The sequence below is a fragment of the Peromyscus maniculatus genome, chromosome 12 (genome assembly GCF_049852395.1).
Source record: "Peromyscus maniculatus bairdii isolate BWxNUB_F1_BW_parent chromosome 12, HU_Pman_BW_mat_3.1, whole genome shotgun sequence".
NCBI lineage: Eukaryota > Metazoa > Chordata > Mammalia > Rodentia > Cricetidae > Peromyscus > Peromyscus maniculatus.
The window spans coordinates 23,004,648-23,030,038 of NC_134863.1; the positions used below are offsets into that span (position 1 = coordinate 23,004,648).

The 25,391-nt window shown below is 38.6% G+C and overlaps 1 protein-coding gene and 1 pseudogene across 17 annotated transcripts in view; one reads left to right on the forward strand and one right to left on the reverse strand.

Moving 5' to 3' along the window:
* Positions 1-25,391, forward strand: part of Dlg1 (discs large MAGUK scaffold protein 1) — a 206,914-nt gene that overhangs the window by 122,248 nt on the left and 59,275 nt on the right. For all 17 annotated transcript variants that reach the window (XM_076548687.1, XM_076548686.1, XM_076548689.1 and 14 more), the window contains 5 exons: positions 899-1,023; positions 3,163-3,332; positions 5,277-5,413; positions 8,607-8,751; positions 22,351-22,471. In XM_076548687.1, coding sequence (XP_076404802.1) covers positions 899-1,023; positions 3,163-3,332; positions 5,277-5,413; positions 8,607-8,751; positions 22,351-22,471 — 698 coding nt within the window. The remainder of the gene's footprint in view (positions 1-898; positions 1,024-3,162; positions 3,333-5,276; positions 5,414-8,606; positions 8,752-22,350; positions 22,472-25,391) is intronic.
* Positions 12,664-14,171, reverse strand: LOC143268181 (nucleoporin Nup37 pseudogene; annotated as a pseudogene).

Below are 25,391 nucleotides of genomic sequence, written 5' to 3' on the forward strand. Positions count from 1 at the left end.
TTTTTACATAACTTTTCTTAGTTCAAAGAAATATCATTTCTCTTTATAGACTTCTTATGGCAGTAGGACCCCTTTTGTGTGCAAATAGTCCTCAGAAATTCGGTTTTCTTGTTTGTAAGATAAGCAAAAAGGTAAAGTGGTAGTTGGCAAAGTCTACTTGCCATAAGAAAAGCTCACCAATATTAAGTTCTCAGGTTGGGCTTCAGTACTAAAACAATGCCATGGTATTTGGGTACATTGGTTAAACACTCAGAGAGTAATGGTTGCTGTTACTTATCAGCACCAGTTTGTTGGTTTTTAAATAAACAACTGGCAAAGTGGTCAGAAGAAAAGCAACCACCTCCACCCACCCTTTTTTAAAAGATGAAATGATGTTTGTCCTCAAAAGTAAAGGCAGTAGCCAGGCATCGTGGCGTCTGTATTCCCAGCTCAGAAGGCCAAGGCAAGGATTGCATCCTGTTTGATGTTAGTCTAGGCTACATAGGATGACCTTTCTCAAATACATTAATTAATTAACAAGTTAATTGACGAAGCGAAGAGATCAGGTGCTTTGTCTCTTGGAAGAGATTTGCCCTATCAAACATGAATGAGATAGACGCCTTTTAAAAGAAATTTGTTATGTCACCTCTCTGAGTAGAGAGTAATTCACAAATTACACATACTTGTAAATAAAGAACTTCAAACTAGGCTTCTGAAGAACTTGGTACATTTTCTTTAGCCTCACCTACTGAGCAATAATACCTCTGAAGAAGTTTTTCCTTATATGAAGTGCATGTCTATTTAATTTAGACTCTTTCTCTTTTCTGTTCATATTCCTTTTTGTGTTATAGTTCCTAGTTTAGTACAGTTTCTAGAGCCTAAATGCTTAGATCTCTGGAATTTTTCCCTCTGTCCTTAGGGAAATTCAGGGCTTGGTTTCAGCATTGCAGGAGGTACAGACAACCCACACATTGGAGATGACTCAAGTATTTTCATCACCAAAATTATCACAGGAGGAGCAGCTGCCCAGGATGGAAGATTGCGGTATGTCTTAAACTTAATGTTGTGGTGTTACAAAAGACGTGAACTAACACAAAGAAACAACATAATAAATAAATGTAGGTAGATGCTCAAGCCCATTTAAATGACCAACTCTCGGGTAATTTTTCTCGTATTGTTTTAGACTTTGGGAATTCAGTTTTATCTTAGGTATTATAATACTTTGAGTAATGCATTTTTGGTTTTGTGGGTTTTTTTCGGGGGGGGGGGCCGGTTGTGTGTGTGTTTTGTTTTTTGGGGTTTTTTTTGTTTTGTTTTGTTTGTTTTTCGAGACAGGGTTTCTCTGTAGCTTTGCGCCTTTCCTGGAACTCACTTGGTAGCCCAGGCTGGCCTTGAACTCACAGAGATCCGCCTGCCTCTGCCTCCCGAGTGCTGGGATTAAAGGTATGTGCCACCACTGCCCAGCCGAGTAATGCCATGCCCTAGGACTCTATTTTGGGTCACGGACAAGTAATGCATTTTGATGGATTAAATGTCTGTAACCAATTGTTTTTTAAAGATTTTATTTATTATGTATACAGTGTTCTGTCTGCATGTGTCCTTGCAGGCCAGAAGAGGCCACCAGATCTCATTACAGGTGGTTGTGAGCCACCATGTGGTTGCTGGGAATTGAACTCAGGACCTCTGGAAGAGCAGTCAGTGCTCTTAACCACTGAGCCATCTCTCCAGGCCCCCATGTAATCAATTTTATAGATGTCATGAGTTGTCCTTATCAGACAAAGTCACAAAACGATTTTATTTTCTGTTTAGGAAAGCATGTATATAAACTTACATAGTGTTCTGTTTTGGAAAATGTCTTTTGCAAAACTGGTATTTCCTTGGACCATTTTTCCAGTTTCTTTGGTTGATCTATGTTTATATATAGTTACAGACTGACATGTTGGGAGTAAGGATTTTATAGTCCATGAGCTGTTAAATCAACATCTTATTTTAAGGTTCTGAGTACTTCAGCTCTCTTCTCATTGGTAGGGCAGGTCGTATATTATATTAGTGAATTAGACATAAAAATTAGGAATTTGACCATCCATGCATATGCAACATTTACTTCCTAATCTCATGTCACTCCGTTTGTTTGTGTAGCTTTTGTGAAAATTATTATGTTCCTTGTTTTACTGAAGAACACACCCAGAGTACTAGTCATTCCTTTGGGTGTGATAGAGAAACTTATCAGGACCAATTGTACTGTCTTACATATGGTTTGTTCTCCTCTGCTAATTTGAAATGACCATCATTTTTCTTCTGATGGAGTGCCATGCAGTCAAAGCCAGGACCAGAGCTAAGTTGAAAATGATGAGAATAAGAACAAAAAAAAGTAAATTTAGTTACCATCAAATTATGTTGTTTACGTAAGAGAACTTTGAAGTAAATGATACGGTCTTTAACTTTTTAAATATAAGTAATGTTTAATACTACATCTCATATTTGAAGAAATTAAAATTGATACTACCTTCTTCTGACCTTCAACTAGCTTAACTGACTTTAAGTTTCTTTGAGCTCCAGTTTTCTCTTCTTTTTTGTTTTGCTGTTGTTTGGGGGTTTTTTTTTGTTCAGTTTTGTTCTTTGAGACAGGGGTTTCTCTGTGTAGCGTAGCTGTCCTGAAATTCACTTTGTAGACCAGGCTGGCATTGAACTCAGAGATCCGCCTGCCTCTGCCTCCTGAGAGCTAGACTTAAAGGCATGGGCAACCACACCCAGCCATTTCTCTTATTTTTAATTACAGCTCTGTCACTCATTAATGACCTTGAGAGCAATATATTTAAATTCATCATGCCACATGGGTAAAAATTATATCTATACATAACTGGTACAAGTAGTTTAAGAATTGAAACACCAAGGAAGTGCCTAGCAAGTGGTCCGTGCCAAATGTTTGCTATTTTTATCAAATATCTTTGTCTGTACAGAAGAAGTATACAAATAATATTTTTAAATTAATCTGTTTTCAATTTTTTTCTCCCTTTGCTGAGATTTGCTATACATTTCTTAAGAAATTTATACATTGAAATTTAAGATGTAGCTTCTTCATGTATAGTTCTAGAATAAATAATTATTTTAATAAAATGAAATTAAAAATTGGTGAAATAGAACATTGATACTTACTGTTTTAATATTTTATATTTTTCTCAGAGTAAATGACTGTATACTGAAAGTAAATGAGGCAGATGTTCGAGATGTAACCCATAGCAAAGCAGTCGAGGCACTGAAAGAAGCTGGATCTATTGTGCGATTGTACGTGAAAAGGCGGAAGCCAGCATCAGAGAAAATCATGGAAATAAAACTCATTAAAGGTCCTAAAGGTACATTGTCAATCAGAGTAAGACAGTGTAAGAAACACAAGTTAAACATTCTTTTATGTTGAAGGTTATCATACGTTTAGTCTTCTGCAGGATCTCAGTAGGTTCATAGCATTTTAGAGTGGCGGCATCCCTCCCAAGGTGGCAGTATTTGAAAATGTCATGTGTTAATTTCCATGTACTGTTGTGTGTGTATAAATTTAGGAGTAAGTTCTTTGTGATGATGTGTATATGTAGTGTTTGTGTGCATGCCCGTGTATACACCCAGAAGGTGATAACGTCTGACTTCTGTCACTCTCCATCTTACCTTTTTAGAGAGGCTCTCTTGCTGTTTAATAGCCTACCCTTAATAGCTTTAAAAAGTAGGGAACAGAATCTCTACTTACTTTAAATTTTTTTTTTACATTTATTTATGTGATGGGGAAGGAGAGGCTTGCCCCAGTGTGCATAGGGAAGTCAGGACAGTTTGCAGGAGTTAGCTCTCTCTTTCCTTCATGTGGATCCCTAAGGTCAAAGGTCAGCTTAGGTTGTCAGTTTTAGTGGCAGGCACCTTTACCAGTTGATCATCTCACCAGCCCTCCACTTAACGTATACGTAGATTTGTTTGTGTCTGTTTTCAGTGTCATTTGTTAAACTCTCCATATTAAAAGAAATACTTGTCTCTTGAAGTCGTGTGCAGTGTTTATATTAACTTTTGATTTTAAAAGAAGATAGTATGGGGCTGGAGAGTTGGCTCAGCACTGGCTGCTCTTCTCGAGGTCCTCAGTTTAATTCCCAGCAACCACATGGTGGCTCACAGCCTTCTGTAATAAGATCTGGTGCCCTCTTCTAGTGTGCAGGCACACATGCAGGCAGAAAGAACACTATACATAACAAACAAACAAATAAATAAATAAATAAATCTTTATTTTTTTTTTAAGAAAAAGATGGTATGGTGTGTATCATGGCGGTCACCTCTGTATCGAGGACTGGTGAAGTGATTTCTGAATTCTGAAGACATTGATGAGATTGAGGATAAGTCGAAATAGTAATTCTAGCACTTGGCCTCCTAGAGGAAGTAGGATTCCAACAAATGAAAACTGTGGAGAATTTGGTATTGAAGATGGGATTTTGGAACTGCAAAAATTGTTATTTTAAGTTGTCAATTCAAGACTGTTTAGGAGGGGAAAGTGTCCACATTTGTAAAGCCTGGTGTTCTACTTAGTACAAAGAAAAAAATATTTCCCCTTACTTGTTTTAATCTTGGGGAAATATTAAAGTGTTAATAAACAATGTAACTACAGTAGAAACAAAAGTAGAACGTAATTTTACATTTCTGTTGATTCTGAAATCCACTTATATTAAGACTTTTAAGAAATTCAAAGAAAAAGGAACATATGTAACTATTAGAATCCCTGCATTTATAACCTAAGGTTTTTTAAAAACATTTAGATTTATTTTATCTGTATGACTGTTTTGCTTGCTTATGTTAGTGACTGGTGGTCACAGGCCAGAGAGCATGTTGGGTCGCTGTAACTGGAGTCACAGGTGGTTGGGAGCTGTTGTGTGTGTGCACTCTGGTCCTCTGTGAGCGCTGCCAGCCCTCTTCACCACAGATCACCTCTCCAGTCTCTACACTTAAGATCTGAAAAGCGGATAACTTAAGAAATCTTTTTTTGTTGGTTTGTTTTTTGTTTTTTGTTTTTGTTTTTGTTTTTCGAGATAAGGTTTCTCTGTGTAGCTTTGGAGCCTGTCCTGGATCTCGCTCTGTAGCCCAGGCTGGCCCCGAACTCACAGAGATCTGCCTGCCTCTGCCTCCCCAGTGCTGGGATTAAAGGCATGCGCTGCCATCGTCCAGCTAGAAATCATTTTCTGTGTGATGGAATGATCACTTCGATTGTCATCCCTTTTCCCCTGAGCTTTAATTCACCTTATTGATGTGACTCTAAACAAGTACATTCCAACCAGGTCTTGGGTTCAGCATTGCTGGAGGTGTTGGAAATCAGCATATTCCTGGTGATAACAGCATCTATGTAACCAAAATAATTGAAGGAGGTGCAGCACACAAGGATGGCAAGCTTCAGATTGGAGATAAGCTCCTAGCAGTGAGTATAAGTACTTTTCTAAAAGTCATTCTCCTGTCTACATTTTCCTGTCAAAACTGCTATTTTTATACTGAAACTATGTAAGAGCTATCTGAGTGGATTCTAGCCTGCAGTGATCCTTGTATTGTTACTTTTTCCTGCGAGCCCACTCTGGTTTTGATTCTTCCTCCCTCTCCATCTTCCCCACTTCCTCTCTCCCACCTCTCTTTCCTAGTTAAAGAGTTCGAGTCCTGAAATGCACAGACTTGTTAAATCACAAAGTTGACAGTGCAGTGTTATCGTGGTCATGTGTGGCTCTCTTATTATAACTCGTCCATTTATAACACAATGAAACCAATGAAGTCGTTACTCATCCCCAAAACTAGAACACCAGTAGTTTTGTGTATCTTTTTTTCTACTTATCAATTGTTTAAACAGGGTCTGGAGAGATCGCTCAGTGGTTGAGAATGTTTATTGCTTTTTCAGAGGATCCAGGCTTAGTTCCCAGCGCCTCCACGGTGCCTCTAGTTAGACAGAATCTGATGCCACCTTCTCACCTCCATGAACACCAGGCATGCACATGTGTGCGTGCACACAAAATGAATACAAAACACATAAAATAATTAGAATGTTTAGTCACATACATATGTCTAAATATTTAGCTAATTTTTTGGAAACTTTTTTGAGGGTGTTGGACTATATGTAGTTTTCTCATGCTTTTTTCGGTCAGTGTGGTGATACTGTGATGTATCCATATCATTTTCTAGAGCTAAAATCCTTTCATACAAATTTAACTGTGACTCTATCATAGTTTATCCAATGTTTATCAACAACTGCCTTCATCTTCATGTTCTCTAGGAAAATGAAACCTGAAGAAAAGTTAAGGTCCTATGAAGTCCAGAAAGGGAGGAGAAAGCTAGATGTGTATCTTAGTTACAGTTTCTAATTGCTGCAATGAAACACCAGGAGGGGAGGAAAAGGTTTATTTGGCTTAACACTAGCATCACCAAAGGAAGTCAGGACAGGGCAGGAACCTGGAGGCAGGAGCTGATGGCCGTGGAGGAGTGCTGCTTACTGGTTTGCTTCCCATGGATTTCTCAGCCTACTTTCTTATAGAACTCAGGACCACCAGCCCAGGGGTAGTACAACCCACCATGGGCTGGGTCCTCCCGCATCAATCACTAATTAAGAAAATACCTTACAGCTGGATCTTAGGAAGGCATTTTCTCAATTGAGTTTCCCTTCTTTCAGATGACTCTAGCAGTGTCAAGTTGACACAAAACCAGCCAGCACAACATGTCAGACATGTTAACATTTTCACAAGTGTGGGTTACATCAGCCATGCCTAATCCTAATCAAAATAGACTGAGAGAATGGTAACAGTTAGGAGACAGAATGAGGGCAAAATAGCCAGGGCAGTGTACGTTCAAGCCTAGTGACGGGAGGACCCAGATAAATTTGTGAAGCCGTAAAATGGGTGTAGTAGAGTAGTAGTTAAGTCATTTCCACTTGGAGTGTTATAATAATTATGGTAGGAAGAACTGCTGTGTACTTGTATACAAAGTTCCATTGACTAGTAAGCATGGGTTTTATTGGCTCATTGGGTATTCTGCTAGTAACATTACTAAGCCACAAAGCTACCACCCTACTGTTTTCTAGACACTTATAACTGTTTCAGCATTAGCACTTGGCGGTGGGCAAGGGGAAGGAGCGTGCTCTCTCCTCTCACTTCTTGTCCTAGAGTGGAATCGCCGGCCTTTCCCTAAGCAGTAGTACAAGCAGTAGTTCCACCACAAGTACACATTTGCCAATACAAACAGCCTCACAGATCACTCGATTTCTCTCATCTCGTACTTATTTTTTATTCTGTATACGTGTGTGTGAGTACAGGTGCCAGCTCAGGACTCCCTTGCCCCTTCTTGAGGCAGGGTGGCCCTCGTTTCTCTTGCTGTGCTGCACACCCCAGGCTAGCTTCCCGCAGAGTCCCGTGTCTGTCTGCCTCCATCGTTAGGAGTGCTGGCATCGCAGATGTATAGCACCACTGCCAGTTGGTTTTGAGTCCAGGGATCTAACTTAGGTTGTCGGGATGGTGCAGCTAGTTCGTTTACCCGCTTAGCCATCTCTCCAGCCCTCAATTTTATTTTTATTGCTTTCTTTTATTGTTTGTCCAGAACCAGTACTCTTGGCACGAAGCCAATAACCTATGTTGATTTTCAAAAGCAACAGGATTGCATTCTATCTAAATAAACTTTAATGAAGCCTTTATTCTCACAATTACACTGAACTTACACAATTTTTGAAGCCTCATTTTTAATTGACATAACCTGGTGCGTGGCACACCATCATTCTCCAAATACTTTTTGTATTTCGCATAATTAGCCTCTAATTTGATATTTTTCTTTATCTCACTCACTGGTTCTCTCTCCTTTCTTACAAACATTAAGATGTGCATTCTGTGTTTTGTTAGTGCTTACTCCACTCCCAAGGTCATTGTTTAACTGTAAATCAAGACTCTTTGATCAATGTCAGATAACTTTGCTCAAGTCTAAACTTTGAGATCATCTTCTTTCCTACCGCACATTGAGTGCCTCAGTATATCTTGTCAGCTCTTATGTTCCATATCTAACACTAAATAGGAAAATAAGAAAACATAACATTTAGTGACAGAATGTCAGGGTATTTGTGCATAGTTGTACAAATTGTGCAGTACTTAATAGTAATAGCTTACTTTAGTTTGTGGGGGCTTTTTGTTTGGGTTTTTTTTTTGGTTTTGGGGGTTTGTTTGTTTGTTTGTTTGGAGACAGGGTTTCTCTGTGTAGCTTTGGAGCCTGTCCTGGATCTCACTCTGTAGACCAGGCTGGCCTTGAACTCACGGAGATCTGCCTGGCTCTGCCTCCTGAGTGCTGGGATTAAAGGCATGCACCACTACCGCCCGGCTTTAGTTTGTGTTTTAACCCTGTCTCTCCCTAAAAGAATTTACTACATCCCTAAATGTTGAGGCTGTGGAAAAGGAGCTAGAATCAAAATGTCTATTTCATGAACATATGTAAATAATTTCCTTGTTTCATAGAATGATTGGCATTTTTCTTTCCACATATCTTTGTTTTCCTTAAATTACTTTCTCATATCCCATATCTTTTGGGTAATTATTTTCAACTAAAAATCAGAAAGCATATGGAAATGTCTTCAAATATCTCTTGGTATTTTCTTGTAGGTGAATAGTGTATGTTTAGAAGAAGTTACTCATGAAGAAGCAGTAACTGCCTTAAAGAATACATCTGATTTTGTTTATTTGAAAGTGGCAAAACCAACAAGTATGTATATAAATGATGGCTATGCACCACCTGACATCACTAACTGTAAGTGTGTTAGCTTAAGGCTGCCTAAATTTGTCTTATTTTCACAAATATGTCCTTTATAATGTTACTAGTGTACTGTAATAAAACAGAGTAGACATCATAAAAATACTATATATTGTTAAGGAGAAGGGAGATCGGGATTGTAAAAATAACTTAAGGCCATTCCGTGCTATAGACTGTCCCAAAAGGAAAGAAGAAAATGGCCAAGGAGCTGGCTCAACAATTAAGAGAGCATACTACTTTTACAGAGGCTCCACGTTTGGTGCCCAGTGTCCTCTTAGGTGGTCCACAACCACCTGCAACTCCAGCTCCAGGGATCCAGTGCCCTCTTCTGTCCTCCTCAGGCCCCTGCACATGTGTCCGCAAACACATATGCACATAATTACAAATAAAATCTTTTTTAAGAACATAAGTATTTTAAGAGAACTATTAATCATTTAATCTGATAGTTTTTTAAGAATCTATTAAGTCATAATCTTTATAACAAAATTATTTTTCACCTTGATTTTTAAACTTTTCTATAAATAAGTTACTAAAGGTATTTTAAATAATGCAGATTCATGTTATGTGCTTTAAGCACAGAAATAAACAAGTAGCTTATTCTGTGTATGGGCAAATTAATTCTGATGCTCCTGGTTGGTTCATTAACTATGCTTTGAGAAGCACTGACTTTAATGTAAATGAGTTATTTTCTTAATGATGTTTAGCCTTTCTAATCAACAGATGTATACTTCTTTTTGACAAAGAAAACACCTTGCTACTTATTTGTAACTATTTTTATGTCCTTGATCTTGTGTATAAACTTCACATAGGGACTATGTATGTGTTTATTTACAACTTGAACTACAATCTGGCTTGTTGTTTCAGGCGTCAGTCTCATTTTGCATATTGTCTCTTTAGGACAGCCATGTGTACATTTGGGACAGCTCTTCTACAAATTGATAATTGATGTCCTAATTTTGATCAAACATGGATTACAAATAGCCAGGTTACTACCTAGAAAAACATTAAACAGAAAAGTATTGTTATGAAATTAGCCCTTTTGTGATAATGACATGGTATATTTAAGTGGAAGAGGTATCGTAGAGGAGAGTAAGTAATGACGACTGTTGTTGGTTATGTGTTTTGTGGAATGTTTAGCTGTTTCTTTTTGTTCTCGTTTCCTGTCTGTTAATGAACTGAGAGAACATGATGAAAAAATTGTAGTTCACCTTGGGTAGCACAGCTTTGTATTTTATTACCATTCCCCATCTCAGGCAATTACAGTCATGAATTTTGGGTATACTTACAAATTATATTTATTAGTATGTAAAAACATGAATAATTTATTTTGTGGGGTTTTTTTAAGCATTTCAATTTATTTTTCATAAGTAGTTTTTGCCTTCCTAAGCCCTTGTCAGACCTTGCCTTAAACTTACTGCCTATTCCCTGTATTATAATCATCTTGAGTCTCCCTTTCAGATCTGGCTTTATTCGTTGAATACTTACATGATCTTTCTTGCAGCGTTTATTCACATTGCCATTCTTAGAGATGACAGAAAGCTGCACTAATTCATGTACACCCTGGCTTTCTGCTGTCTTGATTTCTTGCTTTCTCTTCTGTCCTCCGCTTCAGCTTGAGTTTGTAAGTCCTGACACTTCAGATCTTTTCAGTAATTCAGTAAAGGTACCTTCATCACCTTTAACAATTCTAGAGCATTCGCAGCCATCAGTTCAGTCACTCTCTTACCGGTTCCACCTCATTTGACCCTGGGTGATGTAACTCCATTTCTTTGCCTCCTTATAGCTCTGTTTTGCTAATGGGTTTTTTGTTGGTTTGTTTTGTTTTTTGGGGGGTTTTTTGTTTGTTTGGTTGGTTTGGTTTTTGTTTTTCAAGACAGGGTTTCTCTGGTAGCTTTGGAGCCTGTCCTGGAACTCACTCTGTAGCCCAGGCTGGCCTCGAATTCACAGAGATCCGCTTGGCTCTGCCTCCTAAGTACTGGGATTAAAGGCGAGTGTGCGCCACCACTGCCCAGCTCCTGATGGGTTGTTAAGCTCACTCAGGCTTTACTGTTTGTTGGTGATGCTCACGTCTGTACGCCTCCAGTCTCTTGACTCTTCTTTCCAACGGTGTTTCAACCAACTGTCTTCTTCAGTCCTGATCCCTCACCTCAGAACATAGCTGGAGATTTGAAAGTACAGTGATAAGGAGAAAGTTCTCTTCTGGAAGATTGAGGAGTAAATGTAAAGTAAAGGAGGTGAGAGAAGAATGATCAGTGAGAGAATGACTAGGAAAAAGTACCAGGCAAGACTGGGCTCCCTTGGTCAAGAGTGGAGAGGTGGCATTAAATTGTCTTGTTCTTAAAGAGAACCTTGTGTCTCTGTGTATTTGTTACTTTGTTATATGTAGATATTTTAGATCTGCTCCTTCTTCTTCAATTTCTGTTTGTACTCTTGTAACTTGCTGCTTTTGCTTGCTTTAAAGGTATGTGGGATCTGTGTGGTCATATCATTTTGGTGGTTTGTTTTCTTGTTGTTGAGTGCTGTGTAGTTAGTATTCTGTTATATGAACATACAGCAGATTTTCTGTTTTACTGCTGGGTCATTTTCAGTTTTGATTTAGAAGGAATGTGGCTGCCATGGCTGGTTTTGCACATCTTTTTTTTTCCCTCACCATCATTATTTGTTTTAGACAGAATTGTGCTATATAACCCAGACTGTCCTCAAATTCATGCTTCTCCTGCCTCAGCCTCCTTGGTTCTGATTTGTGTATGTGCCACCATGCCCAGTTTACATATTTTTCTTGAACATATACCCCATTTCTCTTAGAGTAACATTGCTGTTATAGAGCAGTGAGTTTAGGGTGGTATGGCCATGGACAAATTAACAAAGTATGTGAAACACTATAGTCTGGGTTTTTGCATCTTCAACTTTTGTGATCATTAGTCTTTATTACTTATACATGATAATGGATATGTATTGAGTTATGCATTAATCATTTTCATACTGATCTTCACTTATTATTTTTCCTGGTGACCAGAAAAGGCAAAAATTTTACATTATCTAAAAGAAATCAGAGTATTTTCTAGGTAATTCATGAGTAATTATCACCTTCGTGTGATTATTGCTTTGACTGGTATCTTTTATGCCATTCAGTTAAACTCTACATGTTTATGCTTGTGCTTGCACATGTACATGTGGGTGTACTTATGAGGCTACTAGTCAGTGTCAGGTGTCTCCTCTCACTTTCTGCCCTGCCTTTTGAGGGTCTCTCACTGAATCTGGAACTCAAAGATTCATCTAAGCCAGCAGGCCAGTGAGCCCCAGGTATTCCCTTCTCTCCCGTCCTTCCTGTACTTACAGCTTTGGTTGCAGACCCACACACAGCTGTTCTCTGAGTGGTGGGATCTGAACTCACGTCCTCATCATGCACAGCAAGTGCTGTATTGACTGGGCGTCTCCCCAGCCCGGACATTTTTACTGATTTGAAGGAGGGCTTGTGAATCCAAGAAATTGCAGCTATGTCCACCTAGTTTGGTTTGTTTGTTTGTTTTTCTTTTTCTTTTTTGGTTTTTCGAGATATGGTTTCTCTGTAGTTTTGATGCCTGCCCTGGATCTTGCTCTGTAGCCCAGGCTGGCCTCGAACTCACAAAGATCCACCTGACTCTGCCTCCCAAGTGCTGGGATTAAAGGCGTGTGCCACCACCACCTGGCTGTTTTACTTTTTTTCTGTTCCTACTTATTTTTGAATAAAATTTTATATTTTAATCAAATTACTTGAACAACTTTTGAACAATTTTTGACTATTTTACTTAACAGAAGAGACAACTGAGATATTCTAGAGTTTATAGTATATTTGGTATTAAAATAAGAAATTGGACAGAATACTAAAATCATAAAGTATAAGATCAAAAATACAGAGAAATTTTTATTTTATATTTTGGTCACCCAAAACAGCCACGTGTGATAGCCTCCAACTGCATGTAGTGGAAAAGACCAGCTCCAGCAGCTACAGAACTAGAAAGGACAGGCTGAGCTTGCCCTCAGTGATATATTTGAAACTGATCTATCACTTTACTAGGATGACCAGTGGCTGCAAACAAGTGTTCACTAATTGCAGACCACCTGAAATAAGTGTGCTTGCTCCGTATGAACAGGGCTAGTCTCTTGTGGGTACCTGTACAGAAGACATTGCCAAATTAGCCAGTAACTTTCTGCAAGAGCACCGACTTTAAAGGTATGCTTTAAGCACCAGTCTATTTGACTAAAGAGACTTTGGGGCCTAGATCATAAAACAAGATTGTTTCATTCTTCTTTACAACCATAACTTAACAGCATCCTGGGTATGCCGCACTCCTAAGGAGAATGAGGAAGAAAATGGCCTATCTACTTTTCCTTCCAAGCCCCATACCCTGCAGGAGGGGCCATTGCTTACCCTTGCAATTTCATAGCTTTCTTTGGGATGGAACACCAAATTATTCATGAAATCTGGCTGGCCCTACAAAATCTTGTGTTCATTTTTATCTTGAAGATCACAAGTAAATAATCTTCATATCAGCAGCTGAAGTACTAAGTTTGATTATTGGAAGCAAGAAATCAAGTTTGGCCTCTTGCCCACAGGCTAGCCATCATGTGTTGTTGGTAATTGTTGCTCTTTTGGGATGCCCGCCAACCAGCTCCCAAATAAATCACACATGGAGGGAGGCTTATTCTTAATTATAAATGCCAGCTTTTCTTAACTTAGATTACCCCATCTTCCTTTTGCCTCTGAGCCTTTTCCTTTTCTTACTTCTTGTATCTTTCTTTCACTCTTACTCTGGGGGTGGCTGGCTGGGTGGCTGGCCCCTAGCATCCTCCTCTCCTTGTTCTCTTGCTCTTTCTTTTCCTCCCAGGTTTCTCCTTCTATTTATTCTCTCTGCCTTCCAGCCCCACCTGTCCTTTCTCCTGCCTCTCTATTAAGCATTCAGCTCCTTACTAGACCATCAGATGTTTTAGACAGACACAGTAGCCCAGCTTCATAGAGTTAAACAAATGCAACATAAAAGAATGCAACACATCTTTGCATCATTAAACAGATATAACACAAGTTAATATTTTACTGCAGTCATGTGAAGTATTCCGTGTTTTATGCTGAATGTCTTCTGTTCTTTTTCCCTCCTGGAATGTTACATGCCGACCCCCACAGGGTTACTGCCACCATACACAGTTAGAGTTCCTGAACCCTGCCACCACTTGCACACAGTCTTCACAAGCCGTGGTGGAGGCAGCATTTATTGTGACTTCTGTTTGATTAATATATCAAACTGGAGACCTTGTAAGGTTCCAAAAGCCTCCTTTAGATGTCAGGAAGTGACCTGAGCACTGCTCTCCTTGCCGTGGCAGCTGCTGCTCACACCATCCCTAGAGAAGTCTTTGTTGTTGTTATTGTTTCCATGATTCATTCTTGCAGAGCTCATTGAGATCATTTCCCATCCTATGGTCATGTTAGGGAACTTAAAAGCTTCACAGTTTATTTGTAGCATCTAAGCCTGATCTTTTGATTTAGTTTTTGTAGGTAATATATTTCTTTCAGACAGATACCCCAGTGATCCAGCACTATTTATTAAACCGATTATGATTCTTTTTGAAATAATTATGAACATTTATTAAGCACCAAAGGTATACAGCAATGATTGCTGCACAATTATTGATACAATGTCCTGCTATTAAGCTTACAGTCTGAAATACAAGAATATTAACAGCTTGCGCAGAAATTTCTTGAGCTTGAAATTAGCTACTTAGGCAAATGAATGAGGCAAAATGACCTATTTCTGGTTATTTTGAAGGCTTTGAACATCTCTCTCTCTTTCTCTCTTTCTCTCTTTCTTTCTCTCTCTCTCTCTCTCTCACACACACACACACACACAAAATACTTTGTGTATCCATTTTTTTCTATTATATTAGGATAACTAATGACAAAAGGGTACTTTAAATTTTGATAAGCACAATGAGTTATTTCAGATTTCCCTTAGAAATTGAGACAGAGATGTTCACTGGGAAATGCCAGCAGCCAGTGAAACCCCACAACAAACAGGCACGAGACCAAATCTTTGTCATTACCCCACTTAACCTCTCCACCAACTTCTTCCACTCTTAAGGGCTCCAATGACACACCCCCATGAGAAGCGCCACCATCTCTAGATGAAGTATATAATTACCAAGTCAGACTTGCAGGAATATTCCTGTCTGAATATGTCTGAGCAGAGACAGCAGTGGACACTCCAGTTATGCAGTGAACATGTGAGGCGTGTAAGCAAGGCAGTCAGGCTCAGGCCGTGGCCCTCCAAAGTGATGAGGGAAGCATGTGAATGCTTGCTTTTCTGTTCCCTGTTTCTAGTGAGGAGTGTAAAAACTTAGCATTGGGCTGGAAAGATGGCTCAGCGGTTAAGAGCACTGGCTGCTCTTCCAAAGGTCCTAAGTTCAGTTCCCAGCAACCACATGGTGGCTCACAACAGATCTGGTGCCCTCTTCTGGCATGCAGGCATCCATGCAGCAGAACACTGTATACATAATAATTTTAGGGGGAAAAAACAATATCAAGAGCCTCAATTACAAATTCTACTTGCCTAAATGCATGTATAATACTTCATAAATACTTTTAAGGTGTTCACTGCTGGTCATTACTAGCTGACAAAGGCACACTGAAGAAATTTTGGTTCTTATTGTCAAATGCAAAGACAATTGTAAGCTGCTAAACAAACACAAAGCATGTATTATTTTTAAACACAATTTTCTTAATCCCAGAAGAATATTAAGAAATGAAATAATTGGTTACAAGTTAGTTATCTGAAAACAGAAATGTATTCCATAATATGCATAACTAAATTTTTTTAAAACTCATGATTACACACATTTTAATGGCAGAGTAATAGCATCCTGAGATATCCTTTTTTGTGTATATGTGTGAGTATGTATTTCTGAATGCGCATATGTATGTATGTATATATGTGTGTATGTGTATATATATATATGTATGTATGTATGTGCATGTGAAGGCCAGTTGTCAGTCCTGGGTGTCATTTCTCAGGAGCCATCCACCTTGCTTCATTTGAGAAAGGGTTTTCCCCCAGGATCTGGGGCTTACCAGTTAGGCTGGTTTGAGTCCAGGGATCTGTTTGCCTCCAGGTTCAAACTCAGGCCCCAGGGCTGGTATTACAAGTACTTTATGGACTGAGCACTTTCCTAGGCCCCTAAGATAGCCTTTATGGCAGAACAATATACTAGTGTTGTTGTTTATGGGTATGTTTTGGGGGACAGCATCTCACATTGTAAGCTAGGCTTGACCTCCAACCCCTGGCAATTTTCATGCCTCAGCCTCCCAAGTGCTGAGATTACAAATTGAGTCACATACCCAGCAATATGTATAATGATATCTTGGTAACTTGTTAGCAGCAGAAACATTTTTAAAATGTTCATACTTTTGCATATTAAGTTTATACAAAAAGAGTAGTCCAGACATGTCAGGATAAAATTTTTCACAAAATAGTACTCACTGATTTTGACCTAAATTTAAAATTCTTACTACCTTCTTTCAGTCTAAAAGTATCATTTATGTCTTCTCACTCTTTTATAGTAAATAAGACCAAATTATGAAATTTGAAATGAAAAAACCTAAAACACATATCAGCATCATTCTAATAAGAGGACAGGAGTTAATGTCCATTGGCTTCCTGAGAAGAGGATTTTTTAAGTTTATATCATTGGTGAATGATTCTCAATTATAAATCTCAGTCCAAGTATTTATTTTTATTTAATATTATATGAAACCTCTAGAATTCCTGATTAGAGGATGCAGTTTCCAAGGCAAGGCAAGTTAGATTATGTGTGAAGCATAGATATTAACATAAAGGTAATATGACATACACAGCCCCATTTTATTGAAACAAGGTTTTAATATGTATGTTTCAGGTGTTTTTGTTGTTGTTTTCTTTTTGGGCCACCAACCAGCTCCCAAATCATGGCACAGAGACTTGTTCTTAGTTTTGAATGCTCAGCCTAGTTTAAGCACATTTCTGGCTAGCTCTTTTTTTTTTTTTCCCCTCCGAGACAGGGTTTCTGTGTGTAGCTTTGCTCCTTTCTTGGAACTCACTTTGTAGACCAGGCTGGCCTCGAACTCACAGAGATCCGCCTGCTTCTGCCTCCTGAGTGCTGGGATTAAAGGCGTGCGCCACCACCGCCCGGCTAAAAAGTGGTGTCTTTTTTTTTTCAGTTGCTCATTTATTTATTATTTCATTAGATTTACTTATTTTTTTTTTTTAAAGATTTATTATGTGTACAGTATTCTGCCTGCACATGTCCCTGCAGGCCAGAAGAGGGCACCAGATCTCATTACAGATGGTTGTGAGCCACCATGTGGTTGCTGGGGAATTGAACTCAGAACCTCTGGAAGAGCAGTCAGTGCTCTTAACCACTGAGCCATCTCTCCAGCCCTCTGGCTAGCCCTTTTAACTTAAATTAACCTGTTTCTCTTTCTCTACCTTTTGCCTTGGGACTTATTCCTTTCTTACTTTTGTATATCTTCTTTCACTGCTTCTCTGTTTGTCTGTCTGGCATCTGCCAGGCTCTGGCCCTGGTGTCTCCTCATTCTCCTCCTCCTTCCCAGCCTAGATTTCTCTTCCTATTTATTATTCTCTTTCCCCTACAGCCCTGCCTATCGTTTCACTGCTTAGCTGGGCTGTTCAGCTCTTCATTAGACCAGTCAGGTGCCTTAGGCAGGCAAGGTGAAACAGATGCAGCACATCTTTACATCATTGAACACACACCCTTACATGGTTAAACAAATGCAGCATCACTGCCTCGTTAAAATAATACTCCACAGCATATGTAGCCCTGGCTGGCCTAGGACTCACAGAGATCTGTCTGCCTCTTAGATTATGATGCTTACCACTGAGTTTGTTGGTGATTTTATTACATATTAAGGGAATAGTTCTAATTCTAGACTCTTTATTGATGTATTTATCAATCCTCTTGGCAACAGCACATTCTCTGTTAGTGACTTTATAATACATGTTGATTTCTGTTTGTCTTTCAGCTTTATTTTCAAGATTTTTTTAAGTCTTCTTTGAAGTTCTTTGATGATTTTTCAAATGAAAATCAATGTTGGAGCTATGGAGATGGCTCAGTGGGAAAGTGCTAGTTATTCAAGCATGAGGATCTGAGTTCAGATGTACAACACCCCAGAAAAGCCAGGCATAGAAGCGTTTGTCCGTAACCTCAGTGTTGGGAAAGCAGAAATAACAGGATCCTGTCAGAAGGATCCTGCTGCAGCCAGTCCAGCCTAATGGCCAGCTCCAAGTTCAGTGAGCCCAATCACTGAGGTAAAGTAAAGGAAGGTACCCTGTAGGCAGAAGTTTCTCTCCCATCTGCCACTTCCCAAATACCCAGCAGCTGCTTCCCAAATAATTGACTCTGAGGCTTAATATAATTTATAAATGCTTAACCAATATCTTAGACTTATTACTGACTAGCTCTTTACACTTAAATAACCATCATTCTCATCTGTGTCTAACCACGTGACTCGGGACCTTTTCTCAGTGCAGCGTTCTCATCTTGCTTCCTCTGCATCTGGCTGGCGACTGACTCCTTTGCTCCGTCCTCCTCTTTCCCAGCATTCTCAGTTTGGCTTTCCCGCCTAACTGCCCACCCAGCTACCAGCCAATCAGTGTTTTATTAAACCAATTCAAGTGGCAAATGTTTACAGTGTGTAAGAGCATTATCCCACAGCAGTACGCAGTGTCAGCTCCTGACCTCTACATGCACGCACACACGCACACACACACACACACACACACACACACACTCACACACTCACACACACATACACACACTCACACACTCACACACACACACTCACAGGGTTAGACGTGTGCATGCACCATATACAGACAAATATACAAATAGAGCCAAGCTTAGGTTTCTCGCACCTGCAGTCTCATCCCTTAGGAGGTTGAGGCAAGAAGATCTGAAGTTCAGAGTTGGCCTGGCAATGGGGTAAGACCCTGGCTGAAACAACAAAAAAGAAAAGAATAGAAAACCACAGCGCAGTTTTTCCAGAATTGAAAATTGAGTCACTCATGAGTATGATATCTTTGTCTTAGTTACACAGATATTTTCAAATTGATCTGAGGAGTGTTTTGTAGAATAGAGATTTTATAATTGTTTTTGTTACATTTAGTCCAAGATACTGGGTAACCTTGATACCCAGTCTATTATAAATGATACTGCTTTTTAAATATTTCTTGTTTTTATTAATATGTAGAAACATGGCTGGCTTCTTTATGTTGATTATATAATTAGTATTGCTAAGTTCATTAAAAGTACCTTAGGTTATTTTGTAAAAAGTCTGTGTATTCAACCATGTGATTTGTGTATAAAATTCAGGGTTTTTTTTTTTTTAATTGTTTTCCCTGTTCTCTAAACATTTATTTCCTTTGTTTGTGTGATGACTGACATAACCTCCAGGTCAGTGTTAAGAAATGACAGAGGCTGGACAGATAGCTCAGCAATTAAGATCATTGGCCGCTTTTCTAGAGGACCTGGGTTCATTTCTCAGCGCCCACAGGCTCACAACCATCTGTAACTACAGTTCCAGGGGAACTGACACCTTCTTCTGACCTCTGCAGGCACCAGGCACACACATGGTACCCAGACATACATGCTGGCAAAGTACCCATACACATAAAATAATTAAATTTTAAAAAGAAAAGAAAAGACAATGCATATCACTGCCACAGTCTCAATCTAGGAAAATAGCATCTTGCCAGGACTTCGGTAGATTCCCGTTATCAGGTTAAGAAAGCAAATTTTTATTCCGGACTTACAGAGTTTATTCTGTAAGTTTTTAAAATGCACAAATGTTTTATTTGCAGAGAGTTTCTCTTTTATTCTTTTAACATGATAAATTATATTGATAGTGTAATTTATCAATGAATTCATCTATATAGACTTGGAATTTTTGGTTGGAAAGATTTTAGTTCTTATATTTTTGGTTGTGAGCCTAGCCTTTAACAGCTGAGCCATCTCTCCAGCCCAAGATTTTAGTTCTTAATTCAGTTAACCTGGTAAATAAGACTGTCCGTGTTTTCTGTCGTTCATTATCTCTGTAGAAAAAAGAACTAGATCACATTGGATTTAGGAGGTGGTTGTCCAAGACTGGGGGAGAGGGGGGTTTCTAGAAAAGAGCAGATGTCAAAGGTAGCAGCAAACAGCTGATTTACTGGATAGCAAAAAACCTTTTGGCAAGAACACTGAAGAAAAAAAAACGTTTATGGAAGTTGTCTGAACCTTAGGAATCGGAAAGGCACAACCAATATTTTTAACTTGATGGTCCACACCTTTTAATTCCAGCACTTGGGATGCAGAGGCAGGCCTGGTCAACAGAGCGAGTTCTAGAACAGCCAGAGCTACACAGAGAAGCTCTGTCCTGAAAAACAAAGCAAAACAAGATGGGAACCTAAGTACAGTGTACAGGGATAAAAGTATGCCTGATACTAATGACAAAGCCCATCGTTATCCCTGAGGTAGTTCCAGCACCACCGTGATGACTCTTTCCTAGCTTCTCCCTGTCAACTTACATCCTCCTGTTATACCCACGATCTCGCTCCAGTTTCTTCTCCCTTTCACTTTAAGTTCTGCTGCTTTTTGTCCACACCTATAGGTCTTGGGTCATTGGTGTTGATATTTCATGATAGGAAATTGGATTTCTTTGTTCCATCATTTCTCTGTGAGATCTTGTTATGTAAGATTTCAAGTATAAAAATAGCAATGTTTTTTCTGATCTTTCCTTGGGTTAATTGATTGAAAGGAACACAAATGTTTAGTGCTAACTGTCTGATAGATTGACATGTGAGGTTAAAGGTTCAAATGTTCACTGCATAAAGGTGCAGTTTAAATCTAGCAGGGAAAAGATACATTTTTTATTTTGACATTTAATAGAATTTTTATTGTTCAGTTTTGTGGTTATTAGTTTGGATTTTTGTTCCATACAAACAGGATAATACAGCAACAAAACCTGACAGTCAAAAATCAATAAATATACATATATACATATACATATACATATACATATACATATACATATACATATACATATACATATACATATACATATATATATAACCCAGGAAGGACTTTGGACTTCAAAGTTGAGAACCATTGGTAGGAAGTACTTTGATGAAAATATAAAAGACTCTCTCGGGAACTGGTGAGGAAGCGATTACTATTAGGCTCTGCACACCCATGATACCAGTAGACACACTGGACCTCTGGGTTATATTGCCAGGAGACATCACACACTCTAACTTTTTGTATGGTATAGAGACATAGATGCTGCTTCCTTTTTAGTAGAGTATGCATTTTCTCCTTATACCATACAGTTCAGTTATTTCCCATTGTCTCACATTCAGATCCCTTCATTTCTTTATTTAAAGTCACCTTCACAACCACTGTAGTTGCTTGAACTGATAACGTCTGTACACATTGTATACTCCCCATGATTCTTTACCTGTAGAAAATGCTTAGTAGTACAGTAAAAGGAAAAGCCAATGGTTGGTAATAAAAATGTTAGACATTGCAGCTAGTTTTGAAATGCTTTATTGCTTTCTATGTATTTTGGCAATGATTCAGATCATTCAATGATGGTGTCTTTGTAAACAATAGCTAAAATGTTCCTTGCCTGGGACTTTGTGGTCAGGAGTTGCAGTATAACTCTGTGTTACAGTTTTACTTGAATGACCAAGTGTGTATGATACTATTATAAAAATGAAACAACAAATGACTTTTACTTTTTACTTTTTTTTTTTTTTTTTTTTTAAGCTGAGGACTGAACCCAGGGCCTTGCGCTTGCTAGGCAAACACTCTACCACTGAGCTAAATCCCCAACCCCTACATTTTGTGCTTTACCAGATGTCCACTCTTTGTGGGTATAATTAAAAATAGGTACAGATTGGATAGACATTTATAAACCTGGTATAAGGCTTTACTATTTTTACACTTCTGGCCTCCATTCACAATAATTTTGTGAATCTGTGTGCTTTTTCTTTTTTTTTTAATGTCTACAATTGGCTTCTTAACAAAATTAAAGAGGCTGGAGAGATAAGTCAGTAGTTAACTTAACTGGCAGCTCAAAGCCTGTAACTCCAGGCCCAGAGGATCTGACACCCTCTTCTGACCTCTGGACAGTAGGCATGTACATGGTGCAGAAACATCCATGCAGACTAAATACCCATACACATAAAATTAATAATAATGAATATTTTTACTAGTGACATCATATTTTATCCCTTTCTGTGACAGTTTTTAACCTATCCTGGACTTAATTTTGCAAATCAGCTTATATAAAACTCTTTTGTAGTTGTATTTTCTCAAAAGAGTGCAAGTGAAATAAATTAGCTTCATTGATCTGAATGTTAAAGCCAGTTTTGACCTGAAACTTGAACTTATACATTGTTCTTAGCTGACATCTTCTCTACTAAATTCTGTTACACAAAGTAGCAAAAAGGATTCTACTTTAACTTTAAAGTACACATCCAGGTACTAAGTGGCATCTTTCATTTTTGATATATTTCTCAATTTATTTTGAAGCTTCTTCTCAACCTGTTGATAACCATGTTAGCCAATCTTCCTACTTGGGCCAGACACCAGCGTCACCCGCAAGATACTCACCCATTTCTAAACCAGTGCTTGGAGATGATGAGATTACTAGGTAAGGCACTTAATATTCATCTTCTTACATAAAGCCAACTGTTAAGTAACATTTTGATTAGCCATGAAAGAGAGCCATACCTTTTAAGACTAATAAGTAATTTCTGCTCCTTTCTAAAATACTGCTTTTTACTGTCTTAAGGTGAGGTAAGTTTCATTAAACGTAGCTTAAATAGTTTGGTATACTAGTACATACCTGGTGTTATAGCCATGAAAAAAGGCTGAAGCAGGAAGATTGTGAGTTCAGGTTCGAGGCTAGGTTACATAGTAAGTTTCGGGCTCATCTGGGTTACAGATCAAGACTGTTCTGTTTTGTTTTTAAAGGAAGAGATTAGCTTAGATAAAGCTAAACTAAGACAACACTGATCCATTAAGCTAACTTTGTGGGATTTTTTTCTAATACATGTCATAGAATATTATAGTAAGCATTTGTATTCAGAAATCAGCAAGTTGTACTTTTATTGCTTGATATATATTGTTGAAACTCTGACACCAAAAATTTGCTTTCATTTAACAGTAGTAACTGCACTAAAGTTTATGTCTAAGACATTCCCTGGAATTGTAATGAGATAGAAATATTTTAGCTCCTTTTCATATTATTCAAGGTATAGCTTGCTTTGTAAATTTTACAAGTATTTTATATTAACTGTATTAACTGTAGCACTTAGCATTATATATGTACTCAGTAATGTCTGTTATGTTTTTATTACTTTCATCATTATAAGCATTGTTGGCTTTGAACTTTGGTGTTTGTTTGAATTGTGGCTTTTCTCAGTAGACTGCAGACACTAGACTTAGTTCCTAAACTCTTTACAGCTCCTTTCTTTGGAGAAATTTTACATGATTGCCAGATATATGGGTATATAAAATAGATACATAAATCAAGCATTAATTGATAAAATAATTTATTTTAAAGCAAGAGTAAATCTTATAAAACAAAATTAAAGACCAAATTTTCATATTAATCAGATGGATGTACTCATTTATTATAACATAAAGAATCAAATCTTGGTGCTAGCAAGATGGCTTAGCAGGTACTGGTAGCTGCCAGCACACCCGACCACCTCAGTGCACTTCCTGGAGCCAACCTGGCAGAAGGAGAGAGCCGCTTCCTCCAAGTTGTCCTCTAACCTCCATAAGTAAAATTAATTTTTAAAACTTAATTAAAAGTAAAAACTAAATCTTGGCTAAATGTTTGATAATGCAGGCTGTAGAGTATTTTCAGCATTGGTCAGCATTGTTTGCTGAGAACAGCGTGTTGCGTAAAAGTGCAGTACATAACAGAAGTATGGCTAGGGACAGTTCAGGAACTGGATCTTCTATCCTGATCCCAAGCATTCCCAGAATTCATTTAATGGTTGGTTGGTTAGTTTTTATGAAACTCAAGTTATCAGTTCAAACACCAAGTTCTGTTTGTTTGTTTGTTTGTTTGGTTGGTTGGTTGGTTGGTTGGTTGGTTTTAGTTTTGGTTTTGGTTTTTTTGAGACAGGGTATCTCTGTGTAGTTTTGGTGCCTGTCCTGGATCTCGCTCTGTAGACCAGGCTGGCCTCAAACTCACAGAGATCTGCCTGGTGCTGGGATTAAAGGTGTGCGCTGCCACCACCTGGCCTCAAACACGAAAGTTTTTAAATCAAATCGTCTACTATACAATCCAAAGATATACTACTTTGGTATTTACATGCTAAAGAAAAATGATTGGAAAATATTTAAAAAGTCTTTGTTTCTGTAATTAAAGCATTGTGGTTCCTGTAAGAGCAGAACTCTGTAAGAGGTTTGTTTTTCAAATGCACAGCAGTCTTAAATCTTAGATGAGGTTGTCAAGCAGCATTTGTTAGTGGAGCAGCATGCACAGTACAGCATGCACACCTGAGACATTCAAAAGCAAGGGTGCAGTGTTATCCCATGACGCAGCACGGGAGATAGCGACCAGAAACACCTGAGAGTCTTGACACATTTGACTTTGAATTCATTTCTGCTTATTGTAAATTCAAAAACCTTTTACTTTTGCCAAATTTTTCATCATCCCCACATTCATTGTGCCTTCAATGTAGGATTGGCACCTACAGATTAAGAAACTGGTGTAGGGGTTGGGGATTTAGCTCAGTGGTAGAGCACTTACCTAGCAAGTGCAAGGCCCTGGGTTCGGTCCTCAGCTCCGGTGAAAAAAAGAAAAAAAAGAAAAGAAACTGGTGTAGTAGAATATTTTCAGGTGTGTTACTGTTGTTCGTGTTGCATTTGTTTAACTCTGTGAAGCTGTGTTACTGTGCCTGTCTAAAACACCTGATGATCTAATAAAGAACTGAACGGCCAATAGCAAGGCAGGATAAAGGTTAGGCGGGGCTGGCAGGCAGAGAGTATAAATGGAAGGAGAAATCTGGGAAGAAGGATTAGAGATCTAGCAGCCAGAGAAGGGGAGGACTCCAGGAGCCAGCCACCCAGCTCCACACACAGCAAGCCACAGAGTAAGAGTACGATTTAGAAGTAAGAGAAGGGTAAAAGCCCAGAGTCAAAACGTAGGCGAGATAATTTAAGGAAAACTGGCTAGAAACTAAGCCAAGCTAAAGCCAGGAATTTGTAATTAAGAATAAGCCTCCGTGTGTGAATTTTTTTGGGATCTGGGTGGTGGGTCCCCCAAGAGAGCAAAAAACCCCAACAACAAACTGGGCTCAGAGCTGGAGAGTTGGCTTAATGCTTAAAAGGATTTGCTTCTCTTGAAAAAGGATCAAGGCTCAGTCCCCAGTGCCCACATGTTGGCTCACAGCCACCTGTCCCTTTAGTTCCAGGAGATCTGATGTCCTCTTCTGGTCTCTGTAAGCACCAAGCATACAGGTGGTGTACTTGCATACATTTAGGCAAGCATTCATACATATAAAATGAAAATAATTAAGTCTTTAAAAAGAAAAGAAGCAGTGATGTCTCTA